This window comes from Ischnura elegans, chromosome 8, assembly GCF_921293095.1.
Source record: "Ischnura elegans chromosome 8, ioIscEleg1.1, whole genome shotgun sequence".
NCBI lineage: Eukaryota > Metazoa > Arthropoda > Insecta > Odonata > Coenagrionidae > Ischnura > Ischnura elegans.
Window position 1 is genome coordinate 62,652,284 of NC_060253.1, and position 27,732 is coordinate 62,680,015.

The 27,732-nt window shown below is 37.5% G+C and overlaps 2 protein-coding genes across 2 annotated transcripts in view; both read left to right on the forward strand.

The window, feature by feature from the left end:
- Nucleotides 1-1,502: 1,502 nt before the first annotated feature.
- On the forward strand, nucleotides 1,503-22,344 carry LOC124164540 (protein krasavietz). Its single transcript, XM_046541907.1, has 13 exons — nucleotides 1,503-1,660; nucleotides 1,785-1,875; nucleotides 2,331-2,400; nucleotides 2,780-2,959; nucleotides 5,334-5,437; nucleotides 5,753-5,935; nucleotides 6,613-6,734; nucleotides 7,805-7,907; nucleotides 13,757-13,897; nucleotides 15,909-16,128; nucleotides 17,088-17,210; nucleotides 19,922-20,004; nucleotides 21,283-22,344. Exons 3-12 carry the CDS (start codon nucleotides 2,340-2,342, stop codon nucleotides 19,960-19,962), a joined length of 1,278 nt encoding a protein of 425 aa, XP_046397863.1. The 5' UTR covers nucleotides 1,503-1,660; nucleotides 1,785-1,875; nucleotides 2,331-2,339; the 3' UTR covers nucleotides 19,963-20,004; nucleotides 21,283-22,344.
- A 2,234-nt stretch (nucleotides 22,345-24,578) lies between these two features.
- LOC124163940 overlaps nucleotides 24,579-27,732 on the forward strand; it is a 250,137-nt gene continuing 246,983 nt past the window's right edge. The window contains exon 1 of the mRNA XM_046541059.1: nucleotides 24,579-24,720. The gene's annotated coding sequence lies outside the window, so the exon portion shown is untranslated. The remainder of the gene's footprint in view (nucleotides 24,721-27,732) is intronic.

Consider the following 27,732-nt stretch of genomic DNA (forward strand, 5'->3'; position numbering starts at 1 on the left):
ACTCAGTAACTTCCCACACACTGTTATTGAAACTATTGCATAGGGCTTTAATGTTAGTCCTAGGGATGCCGAGGGAGATAAGATGTGGCGATTTCATTGGACGTGGGAGGAATTAATGGTTGAAATTGAACATCAATGGTTTTAATAAAGCAGTGGAATTTGACTAGCAATAAGTGTTTTTGTTTACGTTATGAATATGTCATTCCACGAAGTCACGCTCAGTAATTCTAAATTCCTCTGGCTCCATCACCTCTCGCCATATGGCGTTCCCTCAGGAACTGAAATCGGTCTTTCCTTTTAACCTTCTGAATCCAAAATGGTTAATTCAAGGAGTTTGGAAGTTTATTTCAAATAACAGTCGCTTTGGATCAAAGAATCACTAATTGCTCTCCTAGACCTTCATCTGTCAACATAACTGTTTCCCGATATAGACAATCACGGTGCTGAAGTCGACTTAAAGCTCAAGTGTAGCTACCGCACCACATTTAAGATTATATTTAAGTGAAGTCACTTAAGTTAAGTGTGTAGTGTAGACAAGGCACAAGGGCGTACCCAGGATGAAAACTGGGGGGGGGGGGGGGGGGGGGGGGGGGGGCAAGCCATGGTTGTTCGAGTTATAGGTCAGATTTAAGCTAGGAAAAAGTGAGTGAAATCAAAATTTCAAGGAAACTGTGACAGCTCTATATTAGTTTTTAAAATTATTTGCTTGAAAAAATATTGTTATACTTAAAGACATTCGCGATTTTTGCTTCGAGGGGGGGGGGGGCAGCTGCCCCCTCGCTGGGTACGCCCATGAGCATGTTTCCGACCAAAAGTGAGATCTCACTATACAAGTGTTATTTCTGGCCCTAGCTATAAGGACCAGAAATAACACTTGTATGCTTGTATCCGGAGCTGTACATGTATTAGTTGCAGCGATCATGGGGTAGGTTAAACGAAAAAACAATAACAGTGATAAGCCCTACATATACTGTAATAAAATGCGAGAGAGAATAGTAAATTATGATTTCATCGCGAGAGATAGGGGTACAAGATGAAATATAGAGGATAGAGGTATTATGCACACGCGGCAAAATGAATATATTTCAACTAGGACAACATACTGAGAGAATGCTGATTATTGACGGATGAAAAATTCTAGGCAAATCGACAACGAAATTCCCGTCGCAATCGTAAAATTAAAAGCAGTGCTTTCTTAATGTATACCTACCAAATGCCACAGACAGGCACCAATCATAGCAAATAAAATTAATATTACACAGCAGTGCAAACGACAATAACCGCATTTGGAGCAATTAATATAACATTCGATATCAATAGAGAGCAAAACCATTTCAAACTGTCATCGCCTACCGTGAATGACAGTTATTTTGAACACGTGATTTCATTGGAATTCCGTTATCATATGACTCGATGTTACCATGCCAATGGGCCCCCAGCTGTTGATGGGCAACGGTATAAATATTTTCTACATAGGTTTCAAATAATTATAAATGCCCTAATCAACGTATGCTTTCATTTTCAAGAAAAATACAGCACAGCCACGGATTTGACATGCATGAAATCGAAACAGTCATGATTGGACATTGAATCAAGCAACCATCTGTAGATTTGCGGCATTTGTTATAATTAATACTGAATTACCTAACTACTCTCACCCGTAAAGTATCAATCCAGTTTTTTTATAATCCGCGATAGTTTTTCTTAGATGTAGAAAGACATCTCTACATAAATAGCTGTTTTAAGTTTCTCATTTGACTTGTCATTTGCGTTTTCCTTTCAAGCCCCGGATCTTCCGTCACACGTTGCTCAATACTCGTGAACCACCAACAAAGGTATCACACGGTCTAATTGCTGCAAGTTAGAGGTTCTATCGTAAGTAGAGTCACTTTTACATTTAAATTATTGGCGATTTTCATTGGAGAACCCGAACGTTTTTTTTGGAACAAAATATCCCTTGTTTCTACCCGAACTTGCTCTACCCTTGTTTCACTAACCTTGGCACACTTAGGAACGACCACCTTTTAATGCACGAGGTTCAGTAAAGTGTCAATTTTCTTGTTCACCTACTGCTAGCTCTCGAGGAATTCTGTTTGCTTTAAAGCTTGATTGAAGAGTAAGATATCTGCACCTTAATTTAGCAAATTTGACTGTCATATTGGTCGTGGCCATTGACCCTAATTCAACGACTTCGGATGACTAATAGATATAATTAGAAAATTCGAAGTTTGCCGGTCTTATAAGTTTGAAAATATTACGCGGAAGTGCATTTTTTGCCTTATGTTTGAGATTTTCTTAAATTTTATGTTAGTGCGTCATTTATTTTTCAGCGTATTTGTATGAGTCAGAAAATTGAAAAGCCTATACTATCGGGTCAGAGAATAAAGACCAGAAAAAGAGGTAAGTGTCGCTGTTTCTTCATATATATTGAGTAGGCTATAATTGTTAGAAATTTCTTTAGCGCCGAATGTTGCCCAACGTTGACAGTTTATTTTTGGGGGAATCAGTCGACGCTGACTGAAAATTTTTATTTTATTAAATGATTGTGAGCCGTTTCGGTGCCTCTTGGGCCCAATTCTCAATTATCAATAAGTTAATTCTGTCGACGGTACTGCATGCAGAGTCTTATATTCCTTGAAGCTGCTTTTACTGGCTCCTTTTTAGACTGACGTGGCCGTTTTTATTTGCATGGCGTTGAAAGAAAAATTCTACCGTGTTATTTTAGCTGATCGTGAGTATTTGGTTTTAATTGTACTCATGTATTGTTTTCATGTTTTAGATGAAAAGGAGAAATACGACCCTTCAGGGTTCAGAGATGCAGTATTACAAGGGCTGGCAAAGGCAGGAGCTAACGACCTAGACGCTGTGTCCAAGTATTTGGATACGGCCGGGTCCAAATTGGATTACCGGCGTTATGGGGAGGCCCTCTTTGATATTCTCATTGCTGGAGGATTATTGGGTAAGTACTCGTAGAAAGATAGTTGATAATAACTACATGCATGCTGCACGTTTGACTGCAGGTTTTCGTTTCGGAAATGTCAATTTTTGGTACGTCACCTTAGATTCATTATCTTTCCTTCAGTGAATGCTGTAAGTAATTCAGTAGGAATGAAAGTTGGCATTTGCTATTTGAACCTGTGGTATAAATTCTTTCCTTGTGTGAATTGTCTTATTTAGGTCATCTTATTGATGACCTCACTGGCTTTCATCGTATTTCAATGTCATCGTATTTCATCATATTTCAGCCTGACTCCATTTTTCCTTAAGTCTTTGCCGCATTTTCACAATTACCCGCCTAAAACGTCAAAATTTCGAAATCCATACTTCTCCTGTGACATTGCGTGGTTATTTAATAAGTCAAGCCCAAACTTTCATATTGTTGTCCTACTGCTCCAACATTTAGCCCTTGTCGCAGTGATATAGATTGGTTGCCTTATTAGAATTTTTATGATTCTCATGACATGCCAGTGAGGGGAGGAAAAGAGGCAAGGAGGGCTTAGGAAGCTGGCTAGGGAAGTGATGAAACAGGTGGATAAACTTAAGGTATGGTTTCTTAATCAACGATTTTTGGTGCTCATATTCATTCGCAGGGTAAAATTAGTTGTGACACAAATCATTTGGATTTATTGTCTAATTTTTTATGTGCTACCATAAGTTCATCTTTCAAAGCAAATTCTAAATGTTTTTACCCAATAGATGTTTCTCAATTAAGTCCACTGTTATGCCCAGATGAGGTAGTAGCAGTTGCAGGGTCTCAGAGGAGTTAGGAGGATTTCTACCATTTTTGACACCTGTATTGCACTCAATAGTTCCCGATGTAATTTTCAATCCTGATATGGTTGCTGGACATGAAAATTAACGTGGTGGGGATAGTTTCCATTTGTATTATGATTGTCAAAATGGCGTGCACATCATGAGAATCGGAAGTTAATCTTTGTCACAAGTTAAGAAGGTCATTTTAGTCGACTGATATAGAAATTCAATGAGAGCTGTGTTATCATGGTCTGTGCTATAGTATGGCTATTGAATTAGGTCATCTGTGCATTAACCCTATGACCAATCTTTTTTTTCTTACATTTCATCAATAGCTGTGTTCAAATGAGAAAATTATACATTTTATCCTTTTAAATTTCAACGGTGTACTGTGTAACAAAGAACTTAATTTCATTTCATTTAATTCATTTCTGAATTGCATTGAAAACTACTGACACATGATATATGGTTATGGACGAAGGTACTGGGCATGTTTATGTACATCCAGTGTAAATAACAGGAAGAACTCTGTTTTCTAATAACTAATCTGAATTTTGCATTTAATATAATTTTCTTAGAATTACTGTGCATATCTCTATAGTCATCAATCAAATTCTTAAACCATCCAGTTTTGTCCTTCTTTGCTGTAGTAATCGCTCAGATTGGAATTCCAAAAACCTCTCTCTACTTCTCTTTCTTAGTTTAGAGGCTGTATTTGATGTTATTCATGAAAATCGAGCCCGCATTGAATGTGTTAAGCTCAGGCTGTCTTTGAATCTCTGCTATATTAATAGATTGCATTGGATTCTTCAACATGTGCGAATGTCATCGGGCTTAGCCAGTTCCAAAATCTAGCATTTTTTTCTTTCTACTTCCATTGTAAATGCTACTACATATCTAAAAAGAAACTTTTCAGTTCATAAGCTGTTTCATCTTCAGCAGTTAATCAACACGTTTCTAATTAGTGAAAATTTTCATGTTCATGAAATAATGGAAAGGACTCTATTAGGCGCAGTAATGATTTTGATATTATTGCCATATTCTAAGCAGTATGTACCCTTGTATGATGTTTCTGATTAGTGGTCATCTGAGTGCTAATTGGTCTTATTCAGTTACCTTCAGTAGACCAATTAATTGCCTGCATAACATTGACTTATTAAATTAAATAACCGGTTCCTGGAGAGTACTAAAATATTCTGCTTGTATGAAGTCTGTCTCTCACCCAATGCCCAATTTTTGATGTGCAAATTGCATGGTTGTGGAAGCAAAAGGAGTGTGATATGTGCACATTGCTCCTTAACTCAATCTCATAACTATGTAGAGAATTTGTGTTCAACAAGTTTCCTAGTTTCTGGCTAGCTATTTAAAGTTTATTTTTGATGCTTTTCAACCAATATGTTGCTACAATTATGTTGTGTGATTTCGCTTGATGAAGTTTTGAGGTAAAGCAATATTACATTGATTAGCATCATCAAAAGTGACTGTGCCAATAGCTGTGTGGATATGTATGTCTCTTTTTTCTGTGGCATGATTTGGTTTCCTTCGTATCCTTATAAAGTGAAACTTGTCCATATTTTCAGTGCCTGGGGGTTCTATTGCCCAAGATGGAGATAAGGATGTTAAGACCAACGTGTGCATCTTTGATGCACCAAAGGATATGGAAACGATGAAGAATTATGAGCAGGTAAAAACCTCACTCCGTGCCACAAATCTGACGGAACATCCTGGGAAATTGTTTAAAGTTTTGTTTAAAGTTACTTAGTGGCTTCTCTTGAAACAATAATTTTCTAGATAAAGCAATTTTTTTCCATTTTTTTTACCAATGTAGTGTGGAAAATCATTATTTGGGCCATTCTTTTTATAAAGATGGTTGGATAGATGGTAATAATGAGGCACTTTTCGTACAAAATGTCAGTTACATGAGAGGAAATAACGTGTTTTAACATGAGACTATTCATGCTATAAAAGTTATTTATTTTAATTGTTGTTGTTTCATTAGGTCTTCATCAAGCTGATGAGACGTTATAAGTACCTGGAGAAGATGTTTGAGGATGAAATGAACAAGATCCTTGTGTATATCAAGGGTTTTGGGGAGGAGGAGCGTATTAAGCTTGGAAGGATGACTGCACTTTGGATATCCAATGGTTCGGTGCCTCCATCAGTTCTCCTTGTACTCATAAATGTGAGTATTGATTCATGTTACTCCATGCTACACTTATCAGGAAGAAGTAAGAAGTGCAAATGGGAAGGAATAAAACCATAAAAGAATAATTCTCTTCTTCTAAAGAAACACCTCAAAATTTTAGATTTTGTGGTACTTTCCAAAGCTATGAACCATGTATGAATGACATCATGTATTGATCATTTTTCAATGAATTGATCTGCTGTTTTCCACATTAGCATTTTAAACTCGATGACTTAATTGTGAAGAATTGGGTTGAATGTGTTTGTTGATTTAATTTTGGGGCAGCTTCCGATTTTTTTAAGACTTCAATCCACTGCAACGTGATATATTATTTTTTTGAGGTTACCTTCGTGTTATATATATAATATCCTCACGAATTTTGGCGATAAAGTTCAGGTCACTGGGTGATTTGGCAATTTTTTAATTGTATTTAGTTGTAAAAAATAATTGCTTCATTCCATTTGGTTTTGGTAAAAATAGAGTAATTTCTATCTGTATGAGATTGATGTGTGCTATTTGTGATTTACTGACTCTTGCAATCTCTAAGATAGTGATTTTTAAACTCTGAGAACATGTTTACATGCCTCTGGGGAATACCTCAGTCTAATTGCAATTGTACCAGGAAAATATCACCGTATTGCTTGATGGCTGACCTTCCATTCTCTCCTTTTAAGGAACATCTGGTTAAGGATGGCTTGGCCTTGGACTTCTTATTGGAGGTGTTTGTGACCTGGAAAAATGAGAAGGGGGTGCCAAGTCTCATGACAGCCCTGAAAAAAGGTGGAATTGAGGGCAGGTGAGGAATTCTATTTCTGGTGTCTTGCACTTTTGGCCATGACAATGAGTTTGCTGATAAATCTTCTAAAATGTGGCTTTAATTTTTGATTCCATCAGTTTTTTCTTAAGTTTTTCTGGCCTCAATAATTACAAATTCACATGAATGGAGGCATTCATCTTTTTCTGTACTTCCTACATTTTTCTAAAATTTTATTTTATTAAATTTTATTATAAATTTAAATATAGTTCATTCATTTTATAATGAAAACATCATTAGTCACGTTTGTTTTTGTTGTCATGTAGATGGAAAAGTTAGCAAGTTTTTGTTCCTCAGCTTTTTGAATAAATGTGTTGAGATTGAAGTGTTGGAAAAATCAAGCTTGCATTTTACTGCAAGTGGGGTAGGAAAGGGTTTACAGCTAAGAGATTTCTTGAGCTAATGAAATCCATGAAATCGCCCGTCTCTTGCAGAAGCCTTATGAAGCTTATCTTGTGGAGTTATGGTATATCTTTCTTATGGGATGGGTGGGGATACTTGCTTGCCTTTCTTCTCTCTTTTTCAATTAATGGAGAAAAGCAATGATCACTCCTAAGAACTCAAACCTACCTAGCAGCATAAGCTTTTTTAGTTGTGCAATTTGCTCACCTTTGTAGGACTTCCACTTGACAGGCTTCCTTGGTGAAGCAGATATGTCAATGCAGGGGAAGTTCTTTGCACCCTATAAGAATTGGGTATAGGATGTGGGTGATGAGAACTAGGCAGCCAGTAGCCTACCACAATTAGATGTAGCTAATCCTCTGTAATACATCTTAGTGCTTCTTGTCGTGGCTAAATATTTTTAAATTTATGATCAGTTAACTGCTAACAATGGTCTTATGAGGAATGTAAAACACAGAATTTTGAAGTCTTAAGTTCTACGCTGTATATGCATTGGTTCTTGGTCGTAATGGAAATGCGTGATGTTTGTCCGTAGTCAGCATTATCCCAGTTAGTTCATATTGCTATTTTGTATCCTGAGCTTGCCTTTTTGTTTAAAAAAGTCAAGATAGTTATTTTTTTCTCTGATTGCTTGATTTTGTGATTATCAGGCTCATGGACTTCTTCCCTCCAAACAAGAGAACTGAGGAGAATTTCAAGAATGTCTTCGAGGAGAAGGGTCTGCTTGATGTGGTCAAGCTTCACAAGGCTCAGGTAAATGAATTAATTCTTTTGCTTTAATTGCATATTTTAGTTTGTCACAACCAAATTTAAGCATATGTTTCTCAACCACTAGGCTCAGGAGAAAGGCACTAGAATTTTTATTTCATTATTTTTGGTATTTGCTTTAAGTTAAGATTCCTTTGGAAATAAAATGTTGATGTAGCATTGGAATGAATGGAATTTAATTGATAGTTGATCAATTTTCTGCTGGATATAACTTTTGTTGTCTTCGATCTCTTAATTTTTTTTTTGCGAGATCCCGAAGGTGGCTATTTCCTTTTGTGTTTTAATCCTCTTTTTAAGTGCTTTAAGCTGCCATGAAGATAGTCGGTTGACAGACTGGATTGTTTTACCTCAATGTTAGAATGTTTTATCAGGGTGTCCAGTGACCGGGAAAGTCTGGAATTTTGGGTGAATTATTCATGAATATTTGCGTCAATCTGGATTTTCAATATCTTTTGCTTGAAAATCGTTTTACATTAATATGCCAGTTTAACGCCCATTTTCTGGCCTAAAATGCGTTTGTCATAATTTTAAGTGTAGTAGCTGAGTAGAATTTTTATTTATTAATTATCAGATAAGACAACAAAATCAAAATATCATGCACTCTTGACTCAAGTAAGTATAAAAACATGAAGAATGGAATGCCAGGTCGAAGGTGCAAGGAAGAAAAACATGAGGTCGAAGCAGCTTCTTAGCTTGCATTGAATAAATGTAACTTTTAAAAACAACGTGTGTTAACTAGCCTATTCCTTGTTCAAGTAAATACATTAATAAAGTATTATTTAAAAGTAATGTAGTAATTTTGGGTGTTTCCAAATTCTTATGTATCGCTTTAATCACGTTAGATTAACCTGGAATTTTGTAAAAATTTCCCTGGAAAACCAGGAATTATGTAAGAATATTTTCTGCTTTGATTGGCTGGACACCCTTTTTATTTTAACACATTGGTTGATGCTTCATCAAAAAATCATGCAAGTTCAGATATTTTGGTAGTAATAGTGTACAATCTTCATGCAGCCAGCTTTTTTCTCTGATAATTTATTTCCAGCACTCAGTATTGTGGGTTTAAACAAAGGAGAACTTGCACATTTTTTGGAAAAAATACAGGAGATAGAAGACGTTGAATCTTGCACAACGCAAAAAACCCCAGGGCTAGGTAAAGCTTTGTTCCCGAGATAAAAATTCTCAAAGTTGTCGAAAATCCAATGGCGCGAAAAACGGCGTTCGAAAGGGGGCGTGGTTGTTTCCAAGGGTCTGACGTCACATATGCCGTTCCGAGGACTCCGAGACAGTACTACAGCAAGGGCCACCGTTCCGGCCGCTTACTGCAGGACTCTGGGAGGAACTAACGGGGAAAAGGAGAACGGGCGGAGTTTTGGGGAGGGCAGGGGAGCCTTGTATGGTAATTAAATGTAACTTAATTGCCAACTTGTCAGAAACATTGTGTGAAAAGTTCTCGGGATCGCTATGCAGTTTCTGATCCGGTGGCGCGCCATCGGGTCAGAAATCTTGTTGTGAGTTTAAATAATGTTAATAAAATAGCTGCAGGGTTGATAAATTTACAAAATAAGATAATTAAGAAGTGTGATAAGTTATTGATATTTAATGAGTCAGTGAGAGCTTGTCTATTATTTTAGCAATACTTGTAAATAAAGGCACTAAAAGCATTCTACAAACCTCTGAAATCACTATTTTACCATAAGTTTAGAAGTAACTCATATTTTCATATTCACATTACTTACATTTTGCCATCCAGAATCCAACCATTCCACTTATGGAATACAGAGATAGGTTGTTAACATAGACGGTTGACTCCTCGTGAAATTTAAATGGACCAAGGTTTTAAAAAGAAATTGTAAAGTGAAATCCAGTTCAAACATTTTATTGAAATCAAAGGGATTTAATTAACAGTGGGAATATATTTTTTCTCTAGAATTCACTGGCCCTGTCAACCAGTGACTTCGCTAAATTTTTATCATAATTGACAATTTTAATTTCAATTTTGGAATTGACTTCGTACTTAGTGTCAGCAACGCACAATATTCCTTTTTCCTTCCCATAAAAAGACATTTGGAGCTGCAGTTGGGCATGGCATCTACTGCCCACTTTCTCACATTTGCTAATATAATTTAACTTGCATCTTTCAGATGTGGAAACACTTCAACTCTACCACATATTCAGAACTAATGGCATCAGGCGATGCCACAAATTCAGGGAGTTGAGCCTTCAATAAAAGTCCTGTATTTTCAAAACTCTCGTCTTAATGACTAAATCACATCACCTTATAGGTCATCCCCCTCTTCATTGGCCCTGTGATTTTATAAGGTCGAGCACCCAACAGCTGCTCTGCAAGGGAACCACCACCATCCATCTTACAGTTAGCCACTGCATAAATCATTGAGGCACCCACTCGTGCATACCTCAACTTATTCCACAGGTGACATGATGCTTGCCAAATAGTCAATGAGGATGCTTGCAAACAAAGGGGCAGGGTCATTTTTGACTTAGAAAATTGAATGAAGTCCTCATAGAACTTATTGGTCAAATTTTGAGTTTTAAATAAAATGCCCAATTGAAATAAGCTCAACTGCTCAAGGGACTGAGAGGGAGAGTTGTAAGCCAACACAACACATGATTGTTATTTTCCCTGTAGTCCATCAATACTCGGTCCTTGAAATCAGCAATTCCAAGAATTAGGTCCACAGGCTTCAAATTTCCTAGATCAGTGGCCTTAAGGAGTTGGTTTCTCACACCAGACAAAGATGGTTTGCGCCAATAGCACTCAACTTCAGTTGGGGAAGGCTCTAAGCTCCTGTTGTGGAGCCACACTAGGAAAGCCAAGGCGTGCTTGTACCCCAAACATGAAGTGGTAAACATTGCATCATTAGTCATCTTACAGAAAAAATATTTACATTTTATTTATTACAAATTATTATTATAAAAAATATTTAAAAAATGTCAGTATGCGTCTAAACTTTGATGAAATTACATTAAATTTAAGAGTTACTTGAAACCACGACAAATAAACATCATATCATAGAGGTGATTATAAAGCCATTGACTGTGGCCTCAGCTACTTATAAATATATACATGAATTAGTTAATAACTAGTATTTAATGAATCGTTACACCAAAGCATTATAATTACCTGACGACGCTGTGCAATCGAGACGGTTAAGGCTCAAAATCGTCTTCGACGCTTCGTCGAACAGCATGGTGGCATTATAATTTTTGGTCGTAACTTTATGTTCCGGACAAATCTCACACTTCACCCGGCATAAGCTATTAGATCTTTGTAATCGCACGCGCCCAATCGCGCTCTCAATGTATTCTTTTCTCATTAATCTGGATTAAAGATTCATAATGTAAACATTGCGAAAAGGTCACATGTATTATCACACATTTGTTAATAAGGACGACCTACTGCAACAGAGTTCACATGAAAACAATTTATATATTCATTTATCTTGTAAATAATATAAAATACATACCGCAAAGCCTTTACATTTCGTATTTCAGCTGATGTGAACTTGTCACAGCTCATTAAGTACTCCATCATTATGAGAGAGTCGACTTCGGGCAGATTTCCGGGCTCCGCACGAATATATCCAGCTTCCATGCCGATAATTCTCTTAAGTGTGAAATAAAAACAGTTAGCGTACTTCTTTAAACTTTTACTACAGCACAGGAGATGTATATCTCAATGTAAATCCACTTTCCAGCGTCTCGAAATGATAAACACTTTGTTATGCCTCATGGTTACCATGCCACGGAACGGCATATATGACGTCACGCGTCATAAATGCCGTAAAACGATATCATTATTTTCAGGGCGCTACTGTTCAATTAATATGTGTCACTCAGGTTAAAGAAAAGTATACATATTAAAGATTTTTGATTTTCTATACGATGCATGAGTTAAATTGGCTGTACAAAATCCTTGCAAGTTCTCCATTGGCAACATTCGTGGGTTCATTTGGTATATGCCTATGTATCAGGTTGTGCATTTTGCATACCTATATTGAGATACATTAGTTCACCATTAACTTAGATTTTACTGTCTGAGATCATAATTATAGTCGGAGGTACTAGACCATTATGATGTTAAATTGTTAGTTTCTGAAGGGTTGGTCAAATTAATTTTCCAGTCACTTCAATTCAATGTGTTGCTCTATTATGAAAATTCTTTGGAGTGTATTTAATTGTATTTAAAAGAGCTTAATTCACCTTATGTATTCTATGAATGATCATTTTGGAAGTGTCGAATTTTCTCATGTTGTCTCAACTGACAATGGTGATTTAGTTCTTGTGGCACTTTCTCTGCTGATCTAGTTTTCATTATTTTGCAGTGTATTTACTGTCTTGACTCCTTTCCCTTTCAAGATCATTTTTGTTAAGTCTGCTCTCATTTTGAAAGAGAAGCCCCTCATGCTCCTGAGTCAAATAGAAATAACCCCTCTGAAATCCTAAAAGTTATCCCTTGATCTCATTGTGAAAGCCATAAAGAAATTTCTGCTGAGGTGGTTTGGAAGAGTTACCTCGTATAGCGGTGGTGTGAATGCTTTCCTTATAATAGGTACATATTTTTAATATTCATTAATTAAGTGCATTTAAGTTTTATTCTAAATTGTGATTATAAATATTGCAATAAGAATTTTTAGGATCTTGTCATATATTCACAAAGTCTTAGTTTTTAAAAATTAGCCTTAGTGAGCTGCAGTGTGGCAGTTTTATTGAAATTAAAAGTAAGATTTGTTGTGTTAACTATTAGCAGTATGTTGTTAATTGTAATAGTCTATAACAGGAAGACTCAGAGGGAAAATAAGAAAAGGAATATAGGCACAGCAACATTTATTGCCAAATACATCGTTTCCAGGAAACATCTCATAAAAACAAAATATGTATTGCTTTTTTTTGAGCAAACCAATTAGGTTCAATTGTTGGCCTTAGAATAGGACCCATTTTCAAAGTGCATGCAATGAAAGCATGTAGTTTGGCAACCATTATATTTTCCCAAGGATTTGGAGTTTGATTTGAACTTTCTTTGACATGCACGAAGAAAAATTTGTGACAATGTAATGCAAGAAAATCATAAAACTAAATAAACACTGAAAATGCATTTTACCATAATGTGAAATTGTAAGATATATTATTTGTCAGCAATTACTTAATATTGTTAGAATATTGGCTAATCTTTCTGGAAACAGAACACTTAAGTAAAAATACAAAGGGCCATATAACACAAAGTCCAGTTTGAGCACTAACCAGCACGAATTTTGGTATGCTACTGGTCGCAGGGTGTAAAAACAGGCAAGGCCAGTAATCGGCATATATATTGTAAAACATGACAAAGTTAAAGAAACCAAAAAAGACTTGCTAAGTAAGAATTTTTGCTTTTCTTGCTGGAAACTTACATTCTGAAGTAAATACTAAGAGCCTCTCATACTAAGAAAACTAGAAAGAATACTAAGAAAACAGTCCCACAAGAGCTTGGATAAACACTTAAAATCAGCCAAGCGACCGAGGGTAACGAAAAAAGGGTAGAAATGAGGCCACAGGCTATATTAAGGAGATAGCAGCTCATCATTTTTAAAAATCTCAATTACCCCCGAAAACAGCACAACGTGGCCTTTACATCGGGAGTTTAAACAATCAACAACTGACAATCACACACACACCCACGTCCTGGAAGGGGAAACCTATCTAGGTGGGACTCGAACCCACGACCTTCAGTATGGCAGGCGAGGACTTATCCATGCTGCCATTGAGGCCAACATTTTGTTTTTTTTTTGTGAATTTTTTCCTTCTGATTTTCAATTATTTTGTTCATTTAACAGGCTAGCCAAGAGGCAAAGAGAGACCTCCAAAAGCAGCTGGAGGAAGAACTGGGAGAAGGTCGTTCTCTCAAAGAAGTAATTACGGAAGTAAGAGAAGTGGCCACACGCAACGGAATACCTGAGCATGAAGTTGTCTCTCTGGTGAGTGAATGTATGAGTTACTCAATACTAGAGCATTATAGTTGGTCGATGTGTGGGGGTGTTGGGAAATTGTCCTTTCACTCAACACTTAGGTGAATCTAAGTATTTTTTTTGCCAGTTCTCACCTTATTGAGTTTTCACTTAGATATTTAAATCAGGGTGTCTGCTTCAGTACTGGCTGGAGTACTAAGAAAATTTTGGCCTTTGGGGAAAAACTGAGGGAATTTGGTGGACGTCCTGGAAAAAGTTGTTTTTTCCATATCCAGCATCTGGTGAAAACTTGCGCTTTGAGTTCAATTCTAGTGGCACACTCATATCTCTATCTCTTTAATGGAAGATCATCTTCCAATAACTTATCCCCAAAAAATTTTTCCTGTTAATAAAGCTGGGTACTTGATGTTCTTTCATTGGAGTCTCTTTCTAGTGTGTTTCATGGTGTTAAATTCGCTATCTCGTTGAGAACACTGCTAGTTCAAAAAATTTCAGTTTGAAGATACTTTTTCCTGGTATATTATAGAGGAGAATTGTCCATGCTTCAGTCTTGGTGATGTGGTGGTTCAGATGAACCATGCTTCCATTAAAAAAAATGAGAATGTGAGCGATCTCTGAAGTCTGAGAATAACTTTCTTAGAAGCATTGGGGACGTGGATCATCTGAATCGATACGTCACTTGAACTGAAGTCTGAGAACCATTCTTCATTGCTCAGTTTGTTCTGACAAGTTAATAAGTTGCATTAGACACTGCCAAAAAATGTGCTATTTAAAGGAGAGCAAAAACTGAAAGTGTTGTGTCATTGCTCTAGAGAGAAAAGTGCTTAATTTAGCTGTAGATATTGGCACTGGCTTTCGTACTGTGCATTGTGACATGAAACTATCCAAGTCATAATTGAAACTTATGTACAAGTTGATCAAATTAGCCATGCCCTGCTATCCTAATAAGTTTGAAGTTTCAATCTGCCTTTGTAATCATCTAGTGGATTGATGTTTATTATTATTCATCTCAAAAATTGTTCAGAAGGATGCATTCAGCCTCATGTAGCGCAAGGGATGAGTTCCCTTTGGGGTCAATGCTCTTATCGAAATTGTTAAATGCGAACATTTTAATATAAGTAACATGCGTACCTGGAAACTTAGACTGTGGGAATCGCATTTCCTAGTAACAAAGTATTTTTCCATTGAAAAAAGCTATTTCTTTGAATGTAAACTGTTTAAAATGTCTTTAAAGATTTTGTGCCCGCAATAAATCACTTTCTTTCGTTTAAAAAGATTTGTTTAGCTTTTCAAAATAAGCTCTTTTAGTGCTGGCTTGCATCATGAAAAATGCGTGGAACTATTGCCTGTAAAAAAAAGCAAGAAACCCAAGTGTGAGGAGCTATATCATCTAAACGAAGCAATCGATTTCAATGTAACGAAAAGCAAATGACAGAGAATTTATTTCTACATTGGATCATTTGCTTTTAAAAAATTTCGATGTCATATTATTTTCTGAACTTAATTTTAAAAAAAATACCCATTTTTTGCTCGTAAATCAAATTATACTTACTTTGAGTGCTTGGTGTTCCCATAGTTTTTGTTCAAATAACTTGGAAATTTTAATATAAGAAAGTCAGATCTATTATTAAAAGTTGGCGGAAAACAAATTTGTTATACCATGAAAATTGATGGATTTGTAATAAACAATGCAATGGTTTAGAGATATGCATTTAAAATACCTTTGGATAATGCATAAAATCCTAATTTTACAACATTCAGCTTAACAGCATTTCAGGGCTATACCAGGAAACATATACTAACTTCATTCATTTAAGTGTTTGTGATGTAACTGATAAGAGATAACATTAGATTGTGTCATCCAAAACTTTCCAATGGTAAAAATGCTGAGTGAAATAATGACAAAATGTTAAAATTGGTTTTGCTATATTATCCTGAAAGTGCATAATTAGATAATCTATGGCCCTATTAATTTTGAGAAAGCTCTTTGAAATGATACATGTCTTAATTCTGTTGACAGATCTGGAATGTGGTTATGGCACAAGCTGAATGGAACAAAAAAGAAGAGTTGGTCGGAGAGCAGGCTTTGAAGCATTTAAAGCAGTATACTACATTGTTTGCTGCATTTGCAAGTACATCAAAAGCAGAGCTGACACTGATGTTGCGCGTGCAAGAGTATTGCTACGGCAACATGAACTTCATGAAGGTCTTCCACAAGATCATTATGCTTTTTTACCGGAGTGAGTATTCATATGTGCATTTTCAGCAGAAAAGAATTGTAAAATTGGAAAAATTAAAAACCCCAAATTATTTGTATGGCCTGAGAGCACTTTTATTAGCATTACCTTGTTCTATCTTTGAATGTGGCATGGTGCATTATCAGGATAAAGCTTCCAACAATAGGTGTTCGTTAGCTGAATGAAGCGGATGCGTTTCTGCAGATTCTTAAGCTCGTCCTCATAAAAACTGGTATTCTGTGTGTCTAGGTGTTATAAACTTCCTGTGGCAGCACCCCACGATGGTCGAAAACTATGATGAGCATGGATTTGACCCTTGACCAGCTTATCCTGGCTTTCTTCTCTCACGGGGACTTTTGGTGTACCCACCCCCATCCCCCAGAACAGCTTATGCCTCTCAAACATTATTGAGCAGCTCATGGCAGCATCCTTTTGCATTATGAGGGTCGCTGTTTTTCTGAGTTTGGTGGCATTGTGCTGCTTGAGACTTTTCTCCATCTTGGATCATGACTTTACTTAACAGAGGTTAACAGAAATGGATGTGCTTAATCTCTTCTTGTTCACAGGTGACTCTAACAAATATTGGACTCTTGGGAAGGCTCCCCACTCTCATGTCCAATTAATCTGACCTCCCTCTATCTCATTTGCGCCACATAAATTCAGTCCTACTCCTTTTTGATTTTACCCTGTAGAACTTAACTTAATTGGAATGATCTACCACCAAAGCTTCTTGAGCCTTGCCAAAAATTCAACATATTTAAGAATAGTTTGAGGAAAGATGTTATTACTATATAATTTTAGGTATTTTCAACAAGGGCAAAAATTTGTTTTGTAATTTTGCATTTTTATGTTACCATTGGGTCAATTGCCCTCTTTTGAAATTTAAAAGTAATAGTTGCAGATAGTGGAACTATTGAATGTGAATGAGGAAAGTTGGTTAATTGGCTTTATTTCTTTTGCAGCGGATGTGCTCTCGGAAGAGGTGATTCTTAAGTGGTACAAGGAAGGCCATTCAGTTAAAGGAAAGCTCATGTTCCTGGACCAAATGAAGAAGTTTGTTGAGTGGCTGCAGAATGCTGAGGAAGGTAATAATTTCATTTCAGTTGTTTAGCTCCAGGAGGTCAATTATATCTATTGCCTTTCAGTTGCATTTGGTCCATTTTTTTTGTGATATCTTCCATGCTTCGCCATATTCAATGTACAGTGAGTCCTCGTTCTACGTCACCCCGTTTAACGTCAAGTCTTTAAAATTTCGCGCGAAGAAGAAGGCGAAGCGGCGGGCGTTGCAGGTTGTTCGTTTTGTGGGCGGTAATACAGTCAGTCTAGTCAAAGTGTAAAACTGTGTGTTTATTCTTAATTGCGATTACGGTTTTAGCAAAAATTTCTGCAAAATGAATTCTTACGTAGGTGTGCAAGGTTTTACTTGACATAATGGTTTTCAGGAACCTAAAAATGATTTCAAGGCATTTTTCCGTGTAGAACTCTGAGATTTTGTCGTCACTTTTTTTGCCGAGTTCACAATAATTTTGTTTCCTGTAACTGCGACGATGTTTCAGCATTGATGATGCCCAGGCGACGCTTGCCCGGGCGACCACCATAGCGAAGCTGAAAAGCAAATGCTGGAAGATACAAAAATGGAGAAGGATTTAAGTCACTGCTGCTATTGTCGTTGATGAAGACAGGAACTCGTATTTATGCGATAGTTTGGCATTCCCACCGCAAAAAATGCCCCAGATGTGATATGCTAACATTTTTTTCGCGTAGGAATTGTGAGGTCTAGGACCCGATATTCACTTTTTACATTGTTGTTACATGGGGTGTTATGCTTCGGTTAACATCATTTCGATTATTGTCACATTTTTCAGGAACGGTAAGTGACGTTAAACGAGGACTCACTGTACTATGGTTTTTTGTTCATTGCTATGGATATCTTTATACCTGAGAAGCGCATTCAGGCCAGAAGACCACTGCAAGGTGCACCTAACTGTTGACTCTAAAATATAGAAACATGTTAAGGAATTAGTGTTCTTCAAGAGTAATTGAATTTACAGTTATAAATTACAAACTTAAGGTCGTTCTATTGTTTTATGGAAGTGATAGTGCTCCAGTAGGTGTTGAAGTGTGGTAAGTCTATTAAGTAATCAGTTATGATGGTAATGAAGCGAATTTCAAAGGAACAAACATGCCTGGCTATTTTTGTTCAAGCTTTAGGCCTCTATGGAAGACCAACTTCACTGTGCTATTGGTTGTCACCGACAATATCCAATCTTGTTCAGCTTTTGTGAAAAGAGGTGATGATATTTTATGTCGATCAATTTTGGAATTCATAGGTTATCATAATTTGAGTCAAGTTGTTGCTTTTGTGCTAATGTGCAAGGTTAATAATTGAAGGAGCCTTAAATTATGGAGGGTGTAGGAGTGAAAGGAATCTAGGAATTCCTTTCTTTGGCAAAAGTTAGCATGGCAATGCTGTCTTAAATACCCTTAATCAAATGTATGTTTGAGATCTTCTGCAGTTCTCTCATATGTTATTACGGAGTGACATTCATAAAATGGTCAAATTGTCATAGGGGAAAGGAAGATTGTTATCATTAAATTAAATCATATTTGTGGATTCAAATGAACTTCATATGGCCTTAAAGCTTGATCATGTAGTCCTGATGTTTCATTAACAGTGCTGGTCACTTCTATGGGAATGGTTGCCTTTTATAATCTTAATTTGATCTCATAAGAGTTGTAATTTCTACCGTGGATGATACAGGGTGTGTCTGGAAAGTAATAGGACTGATTCGATTTAAAAAAAATTATTGAGCCAATCGTTACAATTATTTTAAAATTTTCAAAATAGGCTCATTCTGCGTCAATGCAGTGCTGCCAGCGCGATTTCAAAGCATTGAAGGCGTCACAGAAGACATTCTCCGAAATAGCCTCGAGAGCCGAGGTGCATGCTGCTTGGATCCCCTATGTCGTCTCAAAATGCTTGTCTTTCATCAGCCATTTCACACAAGGAAACAAAAAAAAAGTCTGGGGGGCCACATCTGGGCTGTAGGGCAGCTGCGGAAGCGTTGGGATGCCGGCATTGGTTAATTAGCTGTTCACATGAAAGGCGATGTGAGCCGCAGTTTCTAGTCGTCAGTGAGCACTTTTGGGACCATCTTCGCGCACACATCTTGCGCATGTTCAAATGCTCCGTCACAATGTCATGAACCACAGATTTTGATAAATGTAACATCTGGGCAATTAAACGAATGCTTAGTCGATGGTCTGGGTTCAAAACTTTGTGCACACGAGTCAAAATGTCGGTGTTTGCCGCAGTCACAGGTCTTCCAGCACTGTCTTCATCAGCGACCTCTTCCCGGCCCTCCAAAAAGGCCTAGTGCCACAGAAACGCACCACTTCTTGCTAAAGCAACATCTAGGTAAGCCTAATTGATCATAACAAACGTCTCTGTCGCATATTTACCGAGTTTCACTCAGAATTCAATTGCGTACCTCTGCTGTAACGAACGCTGCATTTTTGGCTTGCACCACTCGCAGAAACACGTCGTGCAAAAAAGTCTGTCCTGACTCTCCAGGTGCTCGCAGACAACTGACCAGCCGCTCGTTCATTAGCTAGAAACACCCTCTACCAAATTCAGTCGGTGCAAACAGGCTCCGAAGTACAGTCGCAGTGGAAGAAAATCAGTCCTATTACTTTCCGGACAAACCCTGTATAGTATGACCAGTAATGCCCATTGAAAAGAGATTATTTTATTACATTTCTCTAAACCATTCTTTTGCTTCAATTCTTTCCATAGAATCTGAGTCTGGTGAAGATGAGGAGGAGGAAGAAGATTAGACCGTGTGATGTGCTTTGCTCTCATCTTTTTTTTCACACAAGGTAAGTTTCTAGAAGGATAATTGGGATTAGAAGCGTTACTTTTGTTGACACTTTTTCTGTTCTTGGGTGGCTACATTTTCCTGCTTTTGCACTTTATTGGTTCTGTAAATGAGAACTCCTCCATTTTTTTGCAGTTATGCAATACTAGAAAATTTGATAAATGATTTGAATTGTGTACATAATTTGAATTATTTTCAGTTGAAATTGTGGAAGAATTATATTTATATCCTTATTTTCTCTAACCAATATCCTTTGTGTTGCTTTATTATCTCCATGAAAAATTCATTGCTCTGCATTTATCGAAATATGTATTCACTCACTTCTGTATTAACCATTTGCATTTCAAGACCTTTTTCTCCTGTGCTCTTTTGTAGAGCATAAACACAAAAAATCATCGATGCTGGGGAATCTCTTTGCCCTATATAACCTTTCTAAAAGTTCTGCTAAAAATATCGATTGGCAGCAGAAAATCATTGATTTTTAACTTTGATTACTGTGTATTGTCAATGATTTGTTCTAAAAATAATGGAAATAGTTGTTTCGTCAAGGCTCCCAAAATAGGTGAATAATCAATTAGCAAACCTTCCAACTCAGTTCCTGCCTGTTTTCTGCATGGTATTTGCTGTGCTCAATGAAAAGTCTTATGAGCTACTTTCCCTTTTAAGATAGAGAATTTGTGAAGCTAGGCAGCCCGAAAAGGGAAATGATACCACTTGGGTTGAAGTCAAATGTGTGAAATCTAGATACCAGAGGAATTGACGGTGATGGCGATGAGCCTTCTTATTTCTTTTATAGCATTGTTCGAAGGGTTTTTTTTTAGTCCTTCCTATTAATTATTTAAGATACATATAAATGTGGCCTACTGGCATAGAATCCAGCTACAGGCATTTTACCATGGTACATGATTACTAGCATTGAGAATGTTATTGAATTTAATCGATTTTTCCTATAAACCAAACTGTGGGAAAAACGTGAACATGCATTTCTATGTGTAGTATGCAGTAGTTAATTTGAAAGCCTTGGGTAAAGGAAGGGTTTGATCTGGATTTGTTTGTTCCAGTTATTGGCTTTTTTGTATGGTAAATTAAGCTCCTGGGTTTTAGCTTTTTGCTGTAGAACCACTTTCCAATTGCATTAATATCATCCTTGAATTTATCTTGAAGCCAGTGTATTTATTATTTGACTATAGCTTTTCTACAAACATAAAAATTACACTTACTGCCCAGTGTGCAGTCCTTCTTTTTCTTGAAATCTGTAACTCCATTTCTTCTATTTCAGCACATCCATTTGTATAACTTGTCTTCTGAGAATCGTGTGGGACAACAGCCAAAATAAAAAAAAATATTCCTTTGTGAAAGATGTCATCCAATTGTGTGTGCCCCAAGCCGTCTTCGTATGTGTGCATGCTTTCATCTTGAGGATTGCTTCCAATGATAGTTCTGTGAAAAAAATAAAAACATGAAAATTTCTTCTTGTGAAGTGTGTATGGCTCCACGTTCAACTGTAGAATTGCTGAGGTTATTTGCCTGTTGCTGCCAGGGAATTTTTCTGTAGCTCCGTTGGTGGCACATTCCGTTTTTGGGTTCCACGACAACTAGTATCCCAACTACACCTCAGACAGACCACAGTTGAGTGTGGCAGTGATTATAAGGTGCCCCTGCAGTCGTCTTGGTATTTGATGAATTAATAAGTGTGTGGGGCTCTGGATCCATCCCCAATAAGTGCAGGGGCCAAGCAAACTTGTGAAAAAATATCCACTTACATGATATAGCCATTAAAGTATTTAAATGATGGAGACTGGCCCTTGTCTTTGTTGTTTTGTATCAAATATCCCTGTTTTAACTTTGCAATTGTGTCTTGTGTATGTTTCAAGAATATGGCAACTTCTCCTCATTCAGATGACTGCCAATGTGGCTGGTCCGTTCAACGCATAAAGGACGGTCAGTTGTTCATCCCACACAATCATATCCCATCTCTCTGTTCCCCCGGCTACCTTTGCCCTTACCCTTCGTATTCCCTAATCAGAACAAGAAAAAACCACTGGACACCTGTGTACAATGCGCAGTCTGTGCATTTGACTGGAGTCAGAACTGGGTGAATCTCCTGACAAATGAGAATCCACAATTCTCTCTTTAAAACTTGTCTTGAAATACAACAAATGAGTCAATGATGAATTTCTACCTGGCCTCTTGCTGAGGTTCACTGCAACACATTGTGCTGAGTCTTCACAATTTGTACTTTTTATAGTGATGGTGTAAACTTGGGACACGGCAGTTGTTTTAAATAAAAAGGGTTTGTGTAATTGCATCTGTATGGGAAGAAATAAAATATTGTTTGAAATGGTTTTGCTGATCGTTCTACCCAGGTTGCCATGTCCCTGAGAAAAATTCAGTTGTTTACATTCTATATTTGAAAAAAGCAGTTTAACATGATAGTGTAGGTTTTCCACTTTTTTACATGGATGATCGTAATCTTTATTATGTTCTTTTAAAATTTTATTATTAGACCTTAGGTTTTTGTACAACATGATACTTGATAAATTAATTAGGCCTTTAGTGTGGTGAAGGGAAGTTACTCAAGTAAACACCAATACATAGTTCTTTCCCTTTGCATCTAGTTAGAAAGGCCTTTGAAATTTAGAAATTTTATGCGCAGGTGAATTCCTTGCAATTAATAATGATGTGCAGTTTCAGTAATGTTTCTGCTGCAGTACCTTGGTAAAAATGTTTCTTTCCAAACACTTTGATCTCTCTGTTAACTTTTTCTTTTGAAACTGTATTTATTACTTTTAAATTTTTTAATGGTATTTGAAGTCCAAGGCTCGGATGCATTGGAAGAAGTATTCCATTTAGTTAGCATAACTTAGCAATGACGGAAGGCAAGTGTTGCTGATTATAGAAGTTTTTGTGTCTTTTATGAACAGTGTTGGAGGGAATAATAATTTGGTCCAGTATTAGCTGAAATGCTTGTTACCCTGTTGTAGGAACAGTTGATGTGCTTCATTGATGGCCTTTAATTCTATGCTTCACGTAAAGAAGTCATTTGGCAGCTTGGTGCAAGTGAGTTTTTGTTATCACAATCGTACAATTGTTGGCATTTATCTTGATATTTCCTTTAAAATTTCTGTCGCAAGCTGCTTGATTCATACTGGCTGTGTATTTCTTTTTTGAAATTACCTTAGTTTTAAAAAAATATTATGATGAGTTACTTCTGTACATGTTGATCATCATTTGCATTATTGTTCCTTGCATGATATGAGTATTTGAATCTTCCGTGTTTTTCGCTGGATGAAATGTTTCTGTTGGGCTTAAAGTAAGTAATCTTTTGTAATGGGTGCTTCAATGCTAGGTTCAAGATACATTGAGATGTATAACTTGATTTCTTTTATCTCAGATCTTTAATGAAAATGTGGTTAATAATAAAGTTAGTATTTTGAAATTATGAAGTTTAGTCTTAATCTTCCTCCCTTTAATTGAGTTTGTGTTGGTTGAAAATAGAGGTTAGTGAATACTTCTTTAGTTAGTGAAACTATCCCCCAAGGCGATTCACTTTTGAGTGAGTAATCTTCGCCCTTGTGGCTACTAATCTGCTGGCTAGGGAATCTTCTGCTATCATTTCAAAAACTAATGCATGCATGCTCAAGTGAACATGTTGTGTTAGTACTGGAGGTACTTCCTTTGTGTAGGAAGTTGTTAACGAGTTACTTTTAGGGCTCGTGGTTTTAGGTTGTTATAACTTCTAGTAATAGAATTTTTTTTTACTATCTTTAAGAGCTGCAAAGGGAGTAAGATGCATTGGTTCACAAGAATGGTTTTCCTGTAACTTAAAGGCTCCCTGTAAATTGAAGTTTATTTTTAACTTGAATGGGTCAGTCAAACAGTCCTATGAATTGAGAGTTTTGATACTTATGAGAAGTTAACTCGTGGATTTAGGAGCTGTAGCAAGGGGGATGTCTGTTTTATTGGATCTCTGAAAATCAATGAAAAAATGGATGCTAATATTCGTCATGGGAAGTTAAATTATGACCTAAGATAGCTAATATTTGAGTTAGTGTTAAGCAAAAAAAATTTGTAGCTTACTATTGCTTGTTATTGGGGTATCATGGTGGTTCACTTACATTAGATTAAATGCTCACTGTTAGTCATTTTACATGCAGTTAAAAGCTTTTTGGATCCATCAGCCTGTGATGGGGAGAATTTGAAGTTTCCGTAAAAATGCCATATTAATTAAACCAATGTTGTCTTCTTGTTTACAACAAATGCTAGAATTATAATTTTTTATTCTTTTTTCTGACTTCACTGAACCTTGATGAACAGGATTATGGTAAAGATCGAAATGGTTTTGGGAGATTTTTCTTAGCGGTGATAAACAAAATCCTAGGTACTTAAAATGGCACTGCATAATTCAGGTGTTCAGAGATCCATTCAAATTAAAAATTGGGCCTGCATGAAAATATATGCGCATGCGCAGTGGATTCGGCGGCCGCGCCTCGTCGCAGACTTCGAAATCATCCTCGGGCACGGGGCCCCTTCCTCTCTGGCGTTCCCACCCTCCGGCCTCGGGTCGGCGGAAGTGGGCGAAGTCGTCGGAGTAAGGCAGTCACCAAAGCAACTCCCCCTTCCTAGCAGTCACCGCTGTCGTCTGCGGCCTCGAGCTGAACGGAGGCGCCAATACCTGAAGCATAGCCGTCAGGGACTTGTGGAGTCCGTGGGGCAGGTAAGGAGCAAGACACCTAAACATTAGGTCATGACCATTGATGACGATCATCCAGCCTTACGACTGCGAGCCCGAAACTACAGCCGTGACCGAAGAACTTGTAGTGGCTTTGCATCTCCCAGGATTGAATTGGAACCACAATCGTAAACATAGACCGCCCCTTATGTTATTGTCACTACATTGGAAGAAAGCAATATAGATATTTGCCATCGCTGTATGGTACATAATCGTTTGTGCTCTTACCAAAGACGAGGAATGCGGTGTTATTGTAATTGGGCCTGATGCGCTGTTTATGATCTGACCATCTTCCTTATTTTAAGTTCATTGCTTGGTCATGTAACTACAGCGTTAGAAGAAAGCAATACATATAGATATATCTGCCTTCGCTGAATGGCGAATAGTCGTCTGTGCTTATACCGAAGACGTGAAATGCGGAGTTAAAGGAATTACGCCCGATGCGTTGTTCCTTAAGTTCATTACGTGGTCGTAGGAATCCGGAAGGGTATTGGGTGTATGTATATGTATGGGTATTTCGACTAGTGCTCCACAGTATTGAGTGTAACCCTTCCCAATCCGTTGCTTGAAGTCCGTCGGTCCTCCCACTCGTCCGTGGACCAGCGCGACTTCCCTTCGTTGATGATTCACCCCTATCGGGTGGAATATGGGTGGTGTTGTGAGGGCTTGGCTCGTGTAGGAAGTGCTGCCTAGTTGCTGTGTTCGTACTGCTTTGCTATAAGTGATCAGTGGCTGACCTTATAATATCATTTTCTTCATAGCTTTCTCGTTCGTTGGCCCTATGTTTAATATTACTGAATGGAAGGAGTCGGAAGACCTATCGCATGTGTGTGTTGATTTTTCGCAGCCTGGGTGCAACAGGTGGTGTATCTAGAGGTCCTCATTTGTAATTCAACCTGTCTTTTCTTCCGCGATTTTTTTTCATGTATTGATTCATTGAATTGTAATGGTGGCGAAGAAGTTATTAGGGCAACCTGAATTATTCTGTTAAATTGAAAATGGGATGACGCCACACCTGGCCCTAATCGTAGACATTCCATTGCATTTTATACTTAGGGCTTATTGCAATGCGTAAATTAGTTTTAGGGCAATAAGTCACACGCTCTCTTCAGTCTTCTATTCTGTTTTTCGGAATTTCATTGAAACTTCTATTTGAAAACTATTTCACATGTAAATGTCGTACGTTCTGTATTGAATTTCTAAGGCCATTTTGAAAAAGTGATTAGATTACGAAAACTAGTTTTCAATAACTGCCGAATTTAAGCATTCCCAATCAGTCAGATCTAGGATACGGACAAAAGGGGGGCTACGTGGCGGGTAACCTTTCGGCAGCAGTGGGGATCCGGGAGGTTACGAAAAATTTGAGAATTTCGAGGCTATTAACAGTTGAAGGTTGTTTCGGGATTCTCCTCTCCTACAAACATTCACTGAACAAAATAACCATTTTATCTAGAGTAAATTGGATACCCCAGGGGCAGAGGCGTAACTAGGAATATGCTTTATGGGGGATGAGGAGGGTTAGTGGGGGCTACCCACTCAGGAAATGGGGAGTTCAGGAAAAATTTTGGAAAATAACATGCCTGAAATGAATTTTACATCATTATGGCACTTGAAATTTTACTTTCTGCGGATGCAGTTATTATATATCAAATCCAGTCAAAATTTTCAAATAAGTTTTTGATTTCTCGGAGGCTTTGGGGGATATATCCCCTCACAGTTACGACACTGCCCAGGGCCTATAGCGTCTCCTAGCCCCTCTCTGGATCCGCCACCGTTCCCAGTTCAACTCTATTCTACTAGAAAAAAAGTTTTAAACATGTTTTAAAATTTGGGAGACTAGACGTTAGTGGATACTCGTATTTTAGTGGCTATAATGATTTTTACCGTTCTCAATGTGTTCCCTATGCATTGGTCATACTCGTATATGGAATTTAATGATTGAAGTTTTCCCTCGTCTTCCCCTTGTAGCAGCATGACCCTCAATATCCTTCTAACCTTGAAATTTTTGTCATTCTTAGCACGAATTAGGCTGGAAGCGGCCATGTGCGAGGCTTAAATTGCTTGAGCAATAAAGAGCGGGCATTCTTCATAGTGATACTTATCAGTGACGCAGTGAGGGGGGTTTTTGAGGGATAACCCCCCCCCCAGAACTCAGAGAAATTTTAAAATTTAATCAATTTTACTTGATTGGATAAATATTACTTATATAATAGTGTAAGGATTGATAAAATATCCCCCAGAAAGCCGTAAAACTCACCATTTTGAACCATTTCTCATATAAATTCACTGGGGCAGGGCACCCGCACCTCCCGTATTCCATACCCCCCAGTATTAGTTGCTCCTAAACCCCCCCCCCCCTTAGCCTTAATTCCTAGCTGCGCGCCTGATACTGATAACATCATCTTTGTCCGGACTATGTTTATATCCATGCCCTACAGAACCTACATTAAAATACAATAGCAGAGATACATTGCGGAACAAATGGTTATATTGATTCATTTTCCACGACTAATAAAGGACTTGCCACATCGAAGTAAGCAGCCATATCTCTCACCGTGCGTGAATAAATCTATATTTTTCACAGTTTGACGGCTGGGGTCTTAACAGCTTCGCCTCGCTTATTGAGGCACCTTGCGGGGTAGTATGTAGTTGCTAACCTTACGCACCCCATCCCACGCCATAATACCGCTGTTCATGCATGATAACCATTCAGTTGTACTTATCCTTTTACATTTAGCCTCCCTCCCCTATGCCTCCTATGAATTTTTATGTTGCTCCCTCCCAAAAGGTTTGGTGCACCCTGTGGCAGATTTAAGGAGTAATGTCCCCCTTTAAATTGTATCAAAATTATTAATTTTTATTAGTAAAATAGATTTTGTAGCCTTGTAAAGGGAGTGTGTAAGCAAATGCACTCCTACAAGTCCCAAACGTGAAGATGATAGAGTTGTATTTTGAGCTTCGCACTCCCTGCAAAAAAATTGTACACGGGGGAACGCC